Source organism: Myotis daubentonii, chromosome 16 (genome assembly GCF_963259705.1).
Source record: "Myotis daubentonii chromosome 16, mMyoDau2.1, whole genome shotgun sequence".
In the NCBI taxonomy this organism is placed as follows: Eukaryota; Metazoa; Chordata; class Mammalia; order Chiroptera; family Vespertilionidae; genus Myotis; species Myotis daubentonii.
Genome location: NC_081855.1, coordinates 41,170,172 through 41,188,122, shown reverse-complemented (window position 1 = coordinate 41,188,122; position 17,951 = coordinate 41,170,172). Strand labels below are relative to the sequence as shown.

The 17,951-nt window shown below is 51.0% G+C and overlaps 2 protein-coding genes across 9 annotated transcripts in view; one reads left to right on the top strand and one right to left on the bottom strand.

Annotated features, from left to right (window-relative positions):
• Positions 1-17,951, bottom strand: part of ARSG (arylsulfatase G) — a 98,126-nt gene that overhangs the window by 34,093 nt on the left and 46,082 nt on the right. For 7 of the 8 annotated variants that reach the window (XR_009449231.1, XM_059670089.1, XM_059670088.1 and 4 more), the window contains exons 3-4: positions 3,502-3,689; positions 945-992 (exon numbers count right to left, since the gene is read on the bottom strand). Coding sequence is in view for 7 of the 8 variants with exons in the window: in XM_059670089.1 (XP_059526072.1) it covers positions 945-992; positions 3,502-3,689 (236 nt within the window). In the remaining variant the exon portion in view is untranslated. Of the gene's footprint in view, positions 1-944; positions 993-3,501; positions 3,690-9,851; positions 9,974-17,951 lie in introns of those variants that run through there. The other variant, XM_059670090.1, reaches the window with a different exon arrangement.
• On the top strand, positions 5,400-7,659 carry LOC132218618 (phosphatidylcholine:ceramide cholinephosphotransferase 1-like). The gene has a single exon (XM_059670082.1). It carries the CDS (start codon positions 5,804-5,806, stop codon positions 7,043-7,045), a length of 1,242 nt encoding a protein of 413 aa, XP_059526065.1. The 5' UTR covers positions 5,400-5,803; the 3' UTR covers positions 7,046-7,659.

Sequence of the window (17,951 nt, the reverse complement as noted above, 5' to 3'; positions counted from 1 at the left end):
GGGGTGGGGACCCCTTTTTCTGCCAAGGGTCATTTGGATATTTATGACATCATTCGAGGAACATACAAAAGTATCAACTAAAAAATTCAGCCTGCTGTATTTGGTCAGACACATATATTTGTGGTTAATCCTCACCTAAGGACATTTTTTCCCTTGATTTTCAAAGAGAGTGGAAGGGAGGGAAGGAGGAGCCGAGAGAGAGAGAAACATGGATGTGAAAGAGAACATGGACTCACTCCTGATGCCTTGTCAGGGCCAGACCAATGCCTTTGCAGGCCTAACATGGCCCACGTTCCCCACCCCTGGGTTAGAGGAAGACGTTACCCCCAGATGCTGGGCGTGGGTGGGTGGGGGGAGAAATCTCAAAGTGCTTCTAGGAAGGGGGGGCATTTCAGCTAGACCTCAGAAGGCTGGCGGGCCTGGGGTACTGGGATGGGGTGGGGGGGTGGGGCGGGGAGAGGATATGAGTTAAATTGAGGCATTAATATCTGTGTGGACCTTTTATCTGAGATCCTTCCTCATCCTGTCTCTTCTCCAACCCCAGTTTAGTGTGAAGTTTCCCACGGGATTTCTCTACTTCTCCCCCAAGTCCCAATGGGCCAATCCCTGCTTTGGTGACCCTATCGGACAATTTTTACTTCTTACCACACTAGATGGGTCTGGACCTCACATCAGCCATGTCCCCTGAGACGCGAGGAACCAGGTCAGGGAGAAGAGCGGGGCTCGCGATGGGGAGCCAGGGGGCAGGCAGGAACCAAGGAGAGGGGACAGGGAGGAGGATGTGAGATCGAGGGGAGCCCAGGCACCCCAAATACACCCAAGGGACACTGTGAACGAAGATATCCTAACTCAGGAGCAGGATAGCTTAAAGGTTATTCCAGTCCTTTTACACAGAGGTCCTTATCTCCTGTTTCCCAGGTAACAAGCCCCCAAAGAGTTCTTACCACGGAAGTTGGGGTGATAAGAGCTGTGATGCCCAAGGTGCCATTTGCCTGCAGGGAAACGAGAAAGAGACTTTCAGAGGCATCTCGTGGGGGCCCCAGCCCCTCGGGGAGCTGATCACACTCTCAGTTCTCCACCAGCGTTTCCCTTTACTGGGTTCCGGCTGCAAGGCCAGATTTGTGGCCTGCAAAGTTGATGAGGCTGCAAACACAGTGCCAAAGCCAAGCCCTGCTCTGTGGGACCCAGAGGGAGTCTGCAGGGAGACAGAAAGCGAGCAAGGGTGACTCAGCATCTCCACAGGAGAACACAGTGAAACGGGGAGACAAGCCGTTCCTGGGAGCCCAGCGAAGCCAGCAGGCCGAGGTTCCAGTGCCCACAGCAACCCCCCCATAGCCAGCTGCACCCGCCCCCCTGCCCTCCTGGGCTGGGGCCCTGCCAAGGGTGCAGGTGCATGCCACACAGTCTCAGAGACGCCTGGGTCTCGCCTGGTTGCATCATCTTTTCTGGCCAACGCCACAGCCTGGAAGCAGTGGTTCTCAACCTTCTGGCCCTTTAAATACAGTTCCTCATGTTGTGACCCAACCATAAAATTATTTTCGTTGCTACTTCATAACTGTAATGTGGCTACTGTGATAAATCGTAATGTAATTATCTGATATGCAGGATGGTCTTAGGCGACCCCTGTGAAAGGGTCGTTGGACCGCCAAAGGGGTGGCGACCCACAGGTTGAGAACCGCTGCTGTAGAGCATGAGCAGGAAACCATGAGCAGGAAATGGCCTCCCCACTGCGGTTCAAGTGCACAGACACCTACCCAGCTGCCAACGACGAAACTCCTCGCTTTGTCGATGCCTAAGGTCTGGGGTGGGGGGGGAGGGGGGCTGGTGATGCAAGCCCAGAGCTCCGATAATGCTGGACCTCTCTGACCTGCTCATTCTGCTCTGAGTAAAGAGCCCGGGGAAATCACTCACTGGCAAAGGGGCCGGAAATGAACGTGGCTCAAAGATCTGAACTGTGGACCCTCACTGCGGCCCGCTTGCCAGCACCCGTCCCTCCTACTTCACGCCGGGGGCAGGAGGCAGGATTCCCACAGGACCCAGCTCTTGGAGAGGCGGAATAAGAAGCACCGGCAGCCTGAGGAGGATGCGGACGGCTGGGTTGCCTCGGCCCCGGAGGAGAGACCAGCGGTGAAGCAAAGCACGAGAACGAGTTGGACCAGACACACCTGTCTCATCTGCCCCTCCGGGCCAGGCAGCGCTGAACAAGTCCCCACACCTGCCTGAACCGCAGCTTCCTCCCTGGACAGTGGGGCAAGCCATACCCAGGGCACGACCTCGCGTGGAGCAAATAAACACTTGGCCCAGTGCCTGGCACAAAGTGAAGACTAAGTAAGAGGTGCTTAGTTAGGAAGGAGAGCAAGCTGGTGGTCAGTGTGGCAGACGCTGCTGTTGGCCAGCCCTACGCCCATGTCCCCACTCATCCCGCTCACAGAACTGTGGTTTCGGGAACCTGGGGTTGGGAGCCTGTGCCTGAGGCCCAATCACCCGTTATAACCCTGACCCTCCATTTCCCAGATTTCCTTGCAACGAAGAGTGACCATGTGACCCGGCTCAGGCCAATAAGGTGCAAAGATTGTGTTCCTGATAAAAGGGAACAAGTGGGCTAGCACTGCCCCCTCTCTTTTTCCTTCCTTGAAGCCAAATGATGGCGAATGGTCTGAGGCCGCAGTACGGCAACCAAGAGGCAACATGCAGGAGGACAAACGCCAACACAGTAAGGACAGCAGAGCAGAAATGGTTTCCCTGAGTGGCTGAGCCGACAGAAGCAATCACTTACCTCTACGCTTATCAGAATGAGAGGAAAACAGCTCAGATTCCCTTTAGCCCACTGTCAGGTCTTCCCAATTACTTACAGCCGAAAGCATTCCTAGCTGATACAGCAAGAAATTAACAAAAAAGCAGACAGGAGCAGAGGCGGCGGCGGTGTGTTAGGGCTACGCAGCGGCGAAGCAGCCAGCCCAGTGCAGTGGAACCTCGGTTCTCAGATTTTGGGAAGGCTGCTCGAAAACCGAATCACGTTTTCCCCATTAGAAATAATGTAACTGAATTAACCCGTTCCAGACGCCCCAATGAGCCTCTGCTTTAATCTTTCTCATATACAGTACATGCCTAATGTTTAATCTATAAATAAGCACTTTGAAAACAAAAAGGACATGAACTGTACATGGAAATAAATGAAAAGTCAACAAAACGGAAATGAAATGTATAGTAAAAAATGAAAATGTAAAGTAATAAGCAGCAACGAAAGCAAAAACACACACAAATATTCACAGCACGGTTTCCTGAGGTGTTAACAACATGAGGTTTAGTGGTAAGCTGACTCATACTCCTGCATTCTCACCTTTGTCACCGGAAAGACATGTGACTGATCATAAGATATCAGCACGAAAGGGTTGTTGGGTTGAGAAGCGAATTGTTCGAGATAGGAGACATCTGAGAACGCAGGTTTGACTGTAAATACAGTGGGGGGGGGGGGGCTGGGCTGTGGGGCACCCATGTTACCGATCATCCCGGTGACGTAGCCGGCCTGCTGCAGCACCTCGGCCAAGGTGGTCTCGTTGAGCGGAAGGCCCCCCACAGAGGTGACTGCAAAGTTGTGTGTGACTCCGTTGCGCAGGCCCAGCCGGCCGGTGAGCAGGGCGGCCCGGGAGGGTGAACAGGTGGAAGCAGCTGCGTGGAAATCCACAAACCTGCACGGAAAGGAAAGTGATCGAGATCTCTCCAACCACAGAAAGCCAGGCCAAGAGAAAAGTCAACTCCCGCTCTGTTCTGGGGATTCCAGGGCTGGGAAAAAGCTCGCCCAGTAGAACAAGTAAAGAAAAGGAAGCCCAGAGAGGTAAGGTGACTAACCCAAGGTCACACAGGTCATTCCAATTGATACAATCCAACACATTTAGTGGATCCTCTTTATCCAAAGACTAGAGGCCCGGTGCATGAATTTGTGCACAGGTGGGGTCGGGCTGCCTGCCCCTGATCAGAGTGGGGGCAGTGATCAGGGGTGGGGCTGGCTGTGGGGAGGGGCCGCAGGCAGTTGGCTGGCTGGCCCTGCCCCTGATTGGGATGAGGGGGGGCCGATCGGGGGCGGGGCCGGCTGGGGGTAGTTATTAGTGTCAAAAATCTTTGCAGGGTGTATACACGTTTGCTGTTGGCTTTCGGATGAGTTGAAGCTTCAAAGGCGCTTTAGTGACAGGGACACTTACAGCTTCTGTTTCTATGCCTCTCCCTACACAGGTAACGTGGTTTAGTTCCCTGCTGACAAACCCTCTAAAGCAGCGGTTCTCAACCTGTGGGTCGCAATCCCTTTGGCGGTCGAACGACCCTTTCACAGGGGTCGCCTAAGACCATCCTGCATATCAGGTATTTACATGACGATTTATAACAGTAGCAACATGACAGTTATGAAGTAGCGACGAAAATAATTTTGTGGTTGGGTTACCACATGAGGAACTGTATTTAAAGGGCCAGAAGGTTGAGAACCACTGCTCTAAAGAGAGGCCGTGGTGTGATGTGGCCGCCCTCTTCGGTAGGAAGCAGTGGAGAGAGAACGCAGGAAGATGGTGGTTGTGCTGGGCACCTCTCCAGGACACCTGGCTGACGGTCCAGACCTGAACAGGTTCCTGGCCTATGAAGGCTGGAGAGCATTTACGTACTTAGAATCACTGAAGGTCACACTTCAGTGATCGGGGTGCGGGGGACCGATCAGGGGCGGGGCTGGCAGGGGGAGGGGCCACGGGCTGGCTGGCCGGCCCTGCCCCTGATCGGGAGGTTGGCCGCCACAGTGAGCGTCATAGCCATCGGCCGTTCTGGTTGTTCCGCCGTTAGGTCGCCTGGCTTTTATATCTATACACATAGATTCCATATTTCTTAAGGTATTTGTACCCCCAAAATCAATACTCCATGGCTCTCACTCGGTTATACAGAGTCACATGCAGACCTTTGGAAAATCTCAGCCACCCGACGTGCACAGGCCCAGCTGAAGTCAGCTCTCATCCTGTAAGCAAGTGTCCTCCTTTTCAGAGTCTGGTTGGTATCCTGGTTTTTGCATTTTTGCTCTTCTTGTTGCTGATTTTGCTGTTTGAAATGGCCCTCGAGCAGAGGGCTGAAGTGCTGGCCAGTGGTCCTAAGCTCATGAAGGCTGTGATATGCCTTACGGGAAAATATACATGTTCTATAAGCTTCATTCAGGAATGAGTTCTATTGCTGTGGGCTGTGAGTTCAATGCTAATGAATCAAAAATATATATTTAAAAAGCTGCCTTTAAACAGAAACACACACAAAACAAGATTCTGTACTGATTAGTTGATGAAAATGCGGCCAGAGGCACATAGGAACCTAGCCCTGTATTTCCCCTAGAAGCAATGGCTCGGGTTTCTTCATAATTCAATAATTACCCTGCGGCTCCACGGGCCAGGCAGAGGCGCGGGCGCGCCCGGGAGCAGGGGCCGGGGTCGGCGCGCCTCGGACCGCCTTCGCCGCTCTGCCTGCGCCCCGGCAGGCACCGGCGTGCGGGAGCGGCGTGGGAACTTGGTGCCCCGGGAACTTGCAGGAGACTTTGCCTCCAGCCTGGAGAGCCCAAGGAAGAATCTTGTTGAAAAATGAGGTGAACAAGTGCTCGGGTACTCAAGAACCCTGGACAGCTACATGAGGTGTTTAAAAACTGCCCTAACCACTTTGCTACCCAAGTCCCTGTCATGAGGCCTGACAGGATGAGCACGCCTTCGAGGGCCAGCATCCTGCTCCGGAAAAACTCGGACTGCTGACCTGCTGAGAGCAAGCAGGGGACTGCTTGTTGTCTGCCAGTACAATGAAGGAAGAGTTATATTGGTCACCCAAAAAGGTGACAGACTGGCTGCTGGAGAATGCTATGCCAGAATACTGTGAGCCTCTGGAACATTTCACGGGCCGGGACTTGATCAACCTGACCCAAGAGGATTTCACAAAACCCCCCTCGTGCCGAGTCTCCTCCGACAACGGGCAGCGGCTCTTGGACATGATAGAGACCTTGAAAATGGAGCACCACATGGAAGTACACAAGAACGGCCATGCCAACGGGCACCTCAGCATTGGCACAGACGTCCCCACCCCTGACGGCAGATTCAGCATCAAGGTCAAACCCAACGGGATGCCAAATGGGTATAGGAAGGAGATGATAAAGATCCCCATGCTGGAACTGGAGCGCTCCCAGTACCCCATGGAGTGGGGCAAGACTCTTCAGGCCTTTCTTTATGCACTTTGCTGTTTTGTTCTCACCACAGTGATGATCTCGGTCGTCCATGAACGAGTACCTCCTAAGGAGGTGCAGCCTCCACTACCGGACACGTTTTTTGACCATTTTAACCGGGTGCAGTGGGCCTTTTCTATTTGTGAAATTAACGGCATGATCCTTGTAGGACTCTGGTTAGTTCAGTGGCTGCTCTTAAAATACAAGTCTATTATTAGCAGAAGATTTTTCTGCATAGTTGGCACGCTGTACCTGTATCGGTGTATTACAATGTATGTAACTACACTCCCAGTACCTGGTATGCATTTCAACTGCTCTCCGAAGCTTTTTGGAGACTGGGAAGCCCAACTGCGGAGAATAATGAAGCTCATTGCTGGCGGTGGCCTGTCCATCACTGGCTCTCACAACATGTGTGGGGACTATCTGTACAGCGGCCACACGGTCATGCTCACGCTCACCTCCTTATTTATCAAAGAGTATTCCCCTCGACGACTCTGGTGGTATCACTGGATTGGCTGGCTTCTCAGCGTAGTTGGAATCTTCTGTATTCTCTTAGCGCATGACCACTACACTGTGGACGTGGTGGTGGCATATTACATCACTACAAGGCTCTTCTGGTGGTACCACACTATGGCCAATCAGCAAGTGCTCAAAGAAGCTTCCCAGATGAACCGCTTGGCCCGGGTGTGGTGGTACAAGCCATTTCAGTACTTTGAAAAGAATGTCCAAGGAATTGTACCTCGATCTTACCATTGGCCCTTCCCTTGGCCAGCAGTCCACCTCAGTAGGCCAGTTAAATACAGCCGGTTGGTGAATGACACATAACAGCTGTGCAAAGCGGGGGAACGAGGACCTGTCCGAAGTGCTAAGAACTCCACGAGAGAAGACGCCATAGAATAAACACCTCCCTAATCCCACTATCTTTCAACGGTTACCTTGACTTAACCTATTGAGTTACCTGGTCAGCACTGTGACCTTCTTTTTCTCTCCAAAGGACCTGCGTTGGACAACAATAAAGAAAATCTAACTTATCATGCACTGTACACAGTTCCTGTTCAGAAGCCTGGGATTTACATAACCCACAACCACCATGTTCCTTTGTATATGATGCAACAGCATAAATGTAAGCTTTTGTATCCTAAGTTCTGTTTTTTCCAGTCACATCTGGAAATAAAGTGTATTATTTTTCTTGGGAAAACATACTTTTCATATCTCTTGCCCCAAAGATTGGGCTGTAAGCCATTTTCTAGCAAATGTCTCTGTGAAGGTTTCTAAGTACCTGAATGGGGTCTGATTCTGAAATCTTTCTACCTGTTGCACCGATAGTCAAAAATGACAGACACAGAAAGGTTTAGTAACTTTGGGTTTTGTAAAATCAGCAGAGACAATGTGTCAAAAAGTGCAAAAAAAAAAAAAAGATTCTGTTATAAAGTGATTTTCTAAGTATTTCCTAACTTTATTTTTCAAATGATGTTATGAAAACCAAATTTCAAGATTTTTACATGTCAAAGAGAAGAGAGTTAAAATTTAAAAATGCTTCTTGGGAGAGAAATTTGTCTATGTTTCTAGTGCCTTTCTTGTCTTGATTGTATGGTCAGTAGGCAATCTTAAAAAAATGTTTTTATTTAAAGTATTCCATGAAAATATAAATGTATGTATACACTACTAAATTTTGCATTTATAGCTAAATTAAATCAGAAGACTGCTTATGGCTTTTCAGTTGCTCTGAATTACAGACTGGGGGGAGGGGGGAACGGGTAATCAGAAAGTCAGAGCCGGCTCTCATATTGTGAGCCTGTGGCAATGACATGGCCCACTTACACTATTTTACCTATTTGGTGGTTCAATTTTAACTCTACAGTGAAAACAGCCATGAATACTTCTTTTTTTAAAAGCGAGTTTTGAAAATGATCACTTAACTAAAACTTGAAAGCGATAAATTAGTTATCCATACTCTCATGACAATTTTGTTGGTGAACAACAAAAAAGAGATCTATTTCTTTAAAATATATTTGTGCAGAAACTGCATGTAATTCTAAGTTTTGCTCCTAACAAAAGGATGTTTGGGGAAGTATTCTATTCTATACTTGCCAATGTGGAGAACAAAATAGTTTTTTAAGAATGAAGAATTATATATATCCATTCTGTATTTTACGTGTGGCAGAATTATCTTCCGTAGGGTTGTTTTTTTTGTGTGTGTATTCACAAGGTGATATTTGTATTGTAAAACAATAATGGTAAAGGAAATAAAAAGGCTTTTAAAATTTGGTTTGGTTTAAATCTTTGTAAAGTTATTATTCCAGAGAGTATACAGATATCTTAACAGCTTACCTAGATCGTAAATTAATCAAAATGCACTTTTTAATAAAACTAAAAAAAAAAGAAAAAAATAATTATCCAATAATTCAGTGTTCACAGAGACCTTGTAGAACATAACTACCACCAATAACAAGAGCTAACTGTACCCACTATACACTATCACATGCCCAGCCCTCCGTCAGACACCATGAAGAAACATGTACAGTCTAGCCATTTTCCTGTCCTCAAGGAACATGACTAAACTTAATGTCTGTCTATTATTAAGATAGTCATTGCAGAGATAATTAGTTAAGTTGAGGTAACAGTGGAGTAGGGTGAGTATAAGTTTCCTCTCTACCGCAACCAGCATGGCTAGAGAGCGGATGAATTCCTGAGTAGGGGCTGCTGCAGACTGAGAAAAGGAAAAAAAAAGAGACAGACACAGAGACAGTAGGGAAAGCTGGGACCGGGTGGGACAGCTGCCCTCTGATGGAGAGACAGTGACCCAGAGCTGGTGCAGCGCGTTTATTATATACAGCATGATTCCAGGAAGTTTTACTAGAGTTTAAGACGAAGGAAATTATGTGAAATCACGGTTAAAGATCAAGCTGTAATTCTTCATTCTTGTGGCTTCTTTGTAATTGTCACTCCTGGCTGAGCCCAGATAATTACGTCCGTTCCTTGCGCCTGGCTGAACTTAGATCATGAAACCCACCCCCTGGCACCTGACTAAGGGTCAGGCTGACAACATACCTGCCTCTGGCACAGTATGTTTCCAGGACGTGGCTCTGCTGACACCACTGGACTCAGTCGACAATTAGCTCATGTGCCTTCCCAGGCGCTCTCTACAGGTGAGTCCTTAACCCAATATAACTGCTGTGTTTAAAAGGAGAGAGAGACAGTGAGGAGAATGCCACATGCAAACAGAGACACACAGAGGGAAGGGGGCCCTGTGAGGACAGAGGCCAGGACTGGAGTTATACTGCCTCAGGCTAAGGAATGCCTGGGGCTACCAGAAGCTGGAAGAGGCAGGAAGGAACCTCCGCTGGAGTTTCTGAGAGAGCGTAACTGCCAACACCTTGATTTTTAACTTCTAGCTTCCAGAACTGTGAGAATAAATTTCTGTTGTTTTAAGCCACTCCTTTTGTGATCCTTTGTTATAGCAGCTGCAGGAAACTAATACATCACTTACATAGGCCCAATGCTCATCTCAACAGGACCCTGAATCCTGGAGCATCTCACATCCCACTCACAACTCTCTAGCTCAACACCTTGGCTCTGCCGTACCTCAGCCCAGGGTGCTCTACCCCTCCCCTCCCTCCCCAATGCCTACCTATCCTCTGAAGACTGTCGCACAGTCTTCCCTTGTCCCCCAGGAGGATGGGCCTTGGCCTTGACTTCTGCAGCCTCTTCATGTCTGAATGGAAACATTCATCTGACATCAAAGCCCTTATGAGAGCCACCCCTTCCTGTGGTACCTGCACCCCTTCTCCACCTGCCCATCCCCAGGACCCCCGTGGGGCTGCGGATGCCTGTTCCCTGTCCCCACGCTCCCTGGCCTTAGGCTGAGGAGGTCCCAAGACCCACCCTCGGTGGTGTCAGCGCAAAAGCCTGACTGACTTCCACACAACCACGGGAGCCGGAGAGAGAGAGACCAGAACGCCCATTTCCCAGCTGACCTCCGGGGATGGGTACAGGAACCAGCGCGTCAGTGGTCCATGTTTTCTTCCTGCTCACAAACTGCACAAGAAGCCAGACTCCGAAGTTTGCCTTGGTGGGTGTGGAGTTAACTAACTGAGGGCATCAAATGGATCAAAGAAAAGTCCTGCAGTTGCTAAGCTTAAGGGACTTCTGTCCACAGTGGACTGAACTTTGCCAGTGGGTCTGGGATGCTCAGAGGCTGTTCACCACCACGTCTTCACCCCTAGTGCTACAGGATGAATGTTTGTGTCCCCCAAAATATGCCTGTTAAATCCCTAAAAATGTGATGGTTTTTGGAGGTCGGGCCTTTGGGAAATGATCAGGTTTAGAGGAGGTCATAAGGGTGGGGCCCCCAGGATGGGATGAGTGCCCTGATAAGAGGAGGAGACCAGAGCGCTCTCTCTATCTCCACGTGAGGACACAATGAGGGGTCGGCCATCTGCCATCCAGGAAGGAGGCCGTCAGCACAACCTGGCCACGCTGGCAACCTGACCTTGGATTTCCCAGCCTCCAACACTGTAGAGCAAGCATGTCAAACTCAAAGGCTAACACGGGCCAAATAAACAAGGCATGTGGCCCATGGGCCACGAGTTTGACATGCTTGATGTAGAGAATAAATGCATATTGTTTAAGCTCCCCGCCCTGTCATATTTGTTGTAGCAGCCCAAGCGAATACACCTGGGCAGTGCCAAAAACACACGGCGATCCTGACCCTGACCCCGCTGGCCCGTTTCCCGTGACTCTCCTGAGAGCAGTCTCTCCTTGGCCATGGTAAAGCCATCAGCTTGGAAAGAGCTGCAGCACATTTCTACAGCAAGATGGAGCTCCGAGCTCCTTCCCAGTCTGGGGGTTTTGTAAGGATGGGACCTAGAGTTGCAACTCCAGCCCTTCTGGGATGGAGGGGCTCTGTCCAAATCCGGTGGACGAACAAACAAAACTGGAAGAGGAAGAGGCCCGTGTCGTTTGATTGGAAAAAACGCGTTAGTCCACTTTCCACATAATCGCTTAAGCGGATGTCTTCAGGGCGCAGTTCCTGCCCCACCGTGTGATCAAGCTCACCGCTTAACTCTCAGAAGCAATCTGACTTCCTTTATTTCCAAGTCTTTGGAGAACCCTGACTGCACCCCTTGCAAATAAAACCCTAACCACATCCCACGCAGCCCTCTGAGCTGACCTGCCTGTCACCTTCCCCCCTCCCACCTCTGCCTCCGTTTGGCAGGGACTAATTAATAAGGAATGAAATGGTCTTGCCTTTTGGAAAGCCTCTTTTGTTTTCCCCCAGATCTACCTGGGCAGGCCCAGGCCAGTTCGCCAACAGGGGTCCTAATTAAAGTCTGGAAATGCATTGTAAAGCAAAGCTAGAATCACGGAGCCAGACATTACAGCAGCCTGTTAACGGGAAAATCAGCTCAAATTAAGACACAGCCAGACGGAAACCAAAGCCGCTTGCCACTGCATAAATTACGTGCATTAGAATCAGGGGAGGTGAGCGCTGGAAATGCCACCGCCAGAGCCCTGGAGAGACATAACGTTGCAAAGTTAAGCGTGTCCGGCCTTCGTTTATAAGGAATTTAAAATAGATGATGACACCTTCTGTGGCAACTTTCTAAATTGCTACGTGACTGGAATAAACACTGCCTTTGCCCCATTCATAATTTAAAGGCTTGGAGGTGGAAAAAGGTTTGAAAAAATAATTTGCTGCGGCCTCTGTGGGTAGAGGGACAGGAGTGGGAAGTAAGAACGAGAAAAAAAGCTACAGTAGGACTTAGACCAGCTCACCTCGGCCCCCAGGTTTCCTTCCTTCAGAAGGTCCAGTGGGATTACTGGGACAGCCAGCATGCAGGCCCTTCACAAACTACAAGCAAATGTGGCAGCAAATAGCAAAGTTTGTGTGTTTGGTTCATTCATTCATTCATACACAGGTACTCATACTCCTGATCTTTTCAAAAAAAGATTCCTGACAGCTGAACCTGGTATGATCGTTGGCCATTTTCCCCCTTTCTTCTTCGCGCTCGCCTTGTGGATATGTGCACGTGCACACTCAAGGAAGGACACACAAAAGGTACATGAAAGCAAGACGCACACACAGGCATCTCAGTGCCTCCTAGCCCCGTGGTCGGCAAACTGCGGCTCGCGAGCCACATGCGGCTCTTTGGCCCCTTGAGTGTGGCTCTTCCTAAGCCTTAGGAGTACCCGAATTAAGTTAATAACAATGTACCTACCTATATAGTTAAAAGTTTAAAAAATTTGGCTCTCAAAAGAAATTTCAATCGTTGTACTGTTGATATTTGGCTCTGTTGACTGATGAATTTGCCGACCACTGCACTAGACCAACACTTCTTCTCCCCATTGCCATGACCTTGAGCCAAGCAATCCTGGAGGCACCTGCAATGTGCCCCCTGCCCTCCACCAGAGGGGACCACCCCTAGAAAGCTGGGACAATCCATCTCAAATGCAGGTCGATGTCCTCAGTGCTCAGGGCTGCCCGCTGACTTCAGGATCAAGGTCAAACACTTGAGCATGCACACGATGCCCTTCACCACCCACCTGCCCACTAGATCAGCCTCACGCTCCCTGTCCCAGCCATAGTCAACCACTACGATGCCAGCCAGCCCCAGGAGAGAGAGGGCCTCGTATTGTTTGGGTCATTCACACATTCCCAGCACCTAGGACAGTATCTGGGGGAGCCCTAGGAATATCTGTTGAGTGAATGGGCACCTTTCAGTTGTGGGTCTTCGTTCATGCTTTTCCCTCTGCCTACAACACTCTGTCCTCTCCCTTCATCTGGCTGATGCCTACTCATCTTGAAGGTCTCAGCACTCACTTCAGCACAACCTGACCGTGCTAGCAACCTGACCTTGCACTTCCCAGCCTCCTAACAGATGAGCGTTATTGAGTACGTCGTGGCTTCCCAGTGGAGAAATGGCCTTTCTTTCCTTACAGTCCCACAGCACTATCTCCAATATGATGTAGCTCCGAGGAATTTAGCTCTTATCACCCAAAAGGTGAGAATCCCAGCGTGGACATTCTTTTTTATATTATTATTATTGATTTCAGAGAGGAAGGGAGAGGGAGAGATAGATGGAAACATCAATGATGAGAGAATCATTGATCGGCTGCCTCCTGCACGCCCCCTACTGGGGATCGAGCCCGTAACCCAGGCCTGTGCCCTTGACCAGGAGGTCTCCAGTTCATAGGTCGACACTAAACCACCGAGCCACGCTGGCCGGGCAGCATGGACATTCTTGACTGTGACCAAGGTGTAAATGACGTGCTAATTCCGTCCTGTAGGATGGAAACTCGGGTTATGAAGGGTGGGTCACACGTCACAATTCCTGCACTGACAGCACATCACCTTCTGCATTCCAAATGCTGGTTTTCTCGTCTTTTGGGGCCAGAGGACTGCAAGCCTGGAAGGGCAGAGCTGGCTGGGGTCTCTGGCCTTGTCTCATGACCTGCTCTTAGTAGAGGCCCATCGTTGAATGAAGGTAGTGGGGAGGCTTGGAAGCGAAACGAATGAGAGCCACTAGGTAGGCTATTTTGAACTTGCAGTTGTGAAGCAAGCTGGCGCCAAGGCCTCGCTGGTTACTATTTCAGTTCCTTTTCTCTAAGATTAGCTGCCATCCAGATCATCGTGTGCCCGTACGTCCCCATCTACTGAAACAGACACGAGGGTAAAGCCCGCAGTACCACTTCTATAGGCTTCACCTTGCCCCAGGCGGGCAGGACGTGATTTCAGTGTCTCCTTGACCTACTTACCCAACGGCAACGATGCACAACTGCCTGCCCTGTGACGCTGAGAGCCGACAAGGAAAAGATGGGCTGGGACCTCCCAAAGCAACCATCTCAGAATTCATGATGGTCACAGGACAAGAGGATGTCTCCCTGATGAGGGTCCTCAGCCCTGAATCTGAATTACCACGGGGGGGGGGGGGGGCGTCGGGGGGCAGAGCTGGATGGGAATTCCATGGTGGGGGAAGAGCCTTCTTCTTGCGGATGTAGGTCTCCTTCAGAAAGTTCTAGCTCTCACGGCGTCCGCCAGACCTCATTACACTCCCCTGCAGCTGTGGACGCCCGCCTGGTTCTCCTCTTCCTTTAGGTTGCTGCGAACCCCAGGGGCGGCGGAGGGCTGAGGCAGTCCTGAGAGGTGACGGGATGGAGGAAGAGTTGCGAAAGCCAATGCTGACAACAGAAATCCAATCGGGTGTTTGGCTGAACTGACAGCTCATCTCACTCCTTGCCGGGGCCCTTTTTAGAAACGGCCTAAGCCCCTGACAGCCCCTGACCTCCCAGGGGTGCACACTGCCCTCGGACGTCTAGCTCAGCCACCGCCTACGAGTCTCAGCAACAGCACCGACTTTAAGGCGGATTAAATTGTTGGCGGAGAAGAGGTGACGCAGGAAGGGAGAGAATTCCAACGCAGAGTTACTCTAGTGCAGTGGTCGGCAAACTGCGGCTCGCGAGCCACATGGGGCTCTTTGGCCCCTTGAGTGTGGCTCTTCCACAAAATACCGACTTCTGCGCATGGGCCACGAAGTTTCAATTGCACTGTACGTGCGCGCCCGCACATGGTATTTTGTGGAAGAGCCACACTCAAGGGGCCAAAGAGCCGCATGTGGCTCGCGAGCCGCAGTTTGCCGACCACTGCTCTAGTGCAAGTCTATCCACCTATGAAATGTATTAACAACGTACCGTCCACCTCACGTCTGTGCCAGCCCAGCGGACAATTTCAGTGAGTGGGCAGATCTGGGCTCTGCTGGCTGGGACCACTTCTCTGTGTCACCGGGCATCCTTTTTCTCTCCCCTCAGACGCCTGTGGATCAAGACTGCTCAGGTGCTCAAACCTTAGTCTGCATATCCGAAGGCCACTGCCTGACTCCAGTCCCCCGCCAGGAGACTTACGCAGGTTACTCCTGAACCTGAGAATGTTCAAGAAATAAGTGGCTTTTCCATATCAGGTGACCCTCCCTGGCCGCGCTGCCCACAAGAACTGAACTAGCGTTCAACCATCAGGATCATTCACTGGGTTGTCCTGAGGACTTGGACGATTTTCACATTTCTCAGGCGCTTGGAGAGCTGGAAGAGAGGCCAGGGAAAGCTTCTGTCCGTATCCTCACAGCCTGAGCACTTCATTCCCTACCTTGCCATGCCATTTTTCTACCTGCTTGAAACAGTTAAGTTGTAGTTAATTACTAAGTCCCTGGCGTTTTCACTTAAATTCTGACATTTTGATTTTCTTCTGGTTATTGTATCCTTTTTGTTTGTTTGTTTTTGTTTATCCTCATCTGAGGATATTTTTCCATTGATTTTTAGGGTTGGGGGGGGGGGGAAGAGGAGGAGACAGAGAGAAACATCGATGTGAGAGAAACACATCGATTGGTTGCTTCCTGCAGGAGCCCCGATCAGGGCCTGGGCCGGGGAGGAGCCTGCAACCGAGGTACATGCCCTTGACCAGAATCAAACCCAGGACCTTTCGATCCACAGTCTGATGCTCTATCCACTGAGCCAAACCAGCTAGGGCCATCCTACCCTTTTTTAACTTTCAAATGTTCGCCAGCACTGCTCAGCTCAGCCGTGCACAGGGAGAACGCCATGCAACAACGAAGGCAGAGAATGGAGTGCTGTGTCCACACACCAGGAAGGCCAAGGGCCGCCCGCACCCACCAGAAACTAGAAGAGGCCTGGGACCGATCCCACCTGAGAGCTTCTGGAAGGATCAGCCCTGCTGGCACCTCGGTGGAGGACTTCTGGGCTCTGGAACGGCGAGAGGATGAAACGGCGTTGCTTTAAGCCATCCCGTTTGTGGTGATTTGTGGAGTCTGTCCTAGGAAACTAACACGCTAATCTCTACAAAAGACAATAGAAAAGTTACGTTCTCAAGTCACCCAGTTTGGCCAGAAGAGTTCTGGTCTGGGAGCCCTGGTTCCCCCCTGGCATGAGCGGCAGGGGGAGCAGCCAGGGATAGAGTAATCCTCGGCCGCACAGGAAGCCCGCCTTCCTGTCAACAGAGCCCAACGTGAGAAGCCCAAGACCTCGGGCCAGAGGGCTGTCTGCCTGGCCCGTCACAAGGCTCAGACGGAGAAAGCATTTCCATTCATGGGAGAAAGAGCTCGCAGGGCTCACCACACTCTGTTCTCTGGTCCCTGAGGCCCCTCTTTCTCAGGAGGAGAGCGTGCAGGTGGGGACAGCCCCTAAGAATGCCCAGGCCCCACCCCACCCCCCACATATCAGTTTCCCCACAAAACCACCTGCCACCAAAAGCACAAGTTCCCAAGCTTTTGGCAACCCATTTTCCTCTGGCGATCTGGTAAATGGTATGGTTTAACTCCTTCCCCCAAAAGAAATCCCTACGTGGAAAGCTTGGTGTGACATTTCGAGGCATTATGAATGCCTAAAGCCCATTTATTGACGAACAAAGATTTATGAATTGCCTACAGGCTAAGAATTAAAGGGGAAGAATAGATAAGGCACTTCTCTCCCTGACGCCCAGAGCTAGGATCGAGGTGTATGAATTTCCTGTGGCGGCCGTGACAAATGACCACAAGCTAGGCGGCTTAAAATGGCAAACTTAGTCTCTCCCAGCTCGGGAGGTGAGAAGTCTGAAGTCCCCATGTCTACCAGATCGGTTCCTTCTGGAAGTTCAGAGGGAGACTCTGATCCAAGCCTCGCTCCCAGCTCCCCGTGGTGGCCAGCAGCCCTGGGTGTTCTTGGCTTGTAGGGGCACCTCTGCAATCTCTGCCTCCATCTTCCCATCTCCACCTCTGTGTGCCTCTCAGTGTCCTCTCTTCTTATAAAGACACTGGTCATTGGATTTAGGACCCGGCCTCAGTCCTGTATGACGTCGTCAAAATCCTTATGTACATTTGCAAAGACCCTGTTGTCACAGAAGGCCACGCTCTGAGGTTCCGGGTGGACCTGAATGCGGGGCGGACGTTGTTCAACCTGATGCAGGTGCTCAGGTGACTCGACGATCGCCACGGAGAGCTGCAGGGGCGATGGCAGAGCTCACCTGAGGCATCCAAGCGGCTTTGCTGACGACCGCGCATGGAATTGGAACCAAACGGTGAGTAGAAACTAATTCAAAAGAGGAAGTGGGAAGTGCACCGGGGGGAACTAATCTCATAGGTGAGGACAGCTGCCAGCCAGAGGGGCCTGCAGACCAGCGTGGAGCACGCGCTGGCCTCGGAGGCTGCTGGGCGGAGTTGGGTTTTATCCTTAGGGACACAAGGTCACTCTGAAGGACTGGAAGCAGAGGAGTGTTTCTACAGAGGTCACCTTGGCTGAGATGAGGAGGATGGACTGGAAAGGTGAGAGCACACGCGGGACCCCAAGGGTGCACACCTCAGGGGGCAGCTCCCGGCCCCAGGTGCAAGTGGCTGAAGCTCTGTGGAGATGCCCCCGCGTTGTCCCACCAGCGAGCTGGAGCGGCCCCACCGAGCAAGATAGAGGAGCAACCCAGGGCAGACAGGGTCTGAGCCGGCCAGTCGGATCAAGGTCAGCCCGAGGAGAAGGCTGAAAGGGTTGGAAGCTGATACTTGAATTCGAGCGATGTGGGGAGGGGCTAGGCATCTGGACAAAAAACTTATGAACACTTCCATCCGTTCAGTGCAGACCCTCTGGGTACGTGTGCCTACTAAGTAGTCACCTCGCAAGTCAGTCCTCTTACCTTCCCTGCCTCCCTGATTCTGGTTTTCGAAGGTCACCTTCTCCCTCAAGCCCCCAGGCTGGGTTC

Coding starts and splice junctions, on each gene's coding strand:
- LOC132218618 (XM_059670082.1), top strand. CDS start 5,804: ATGAAGGAAGAGTTATATTGGTCACCCAAAAAGGTGACAGACTGGCTG.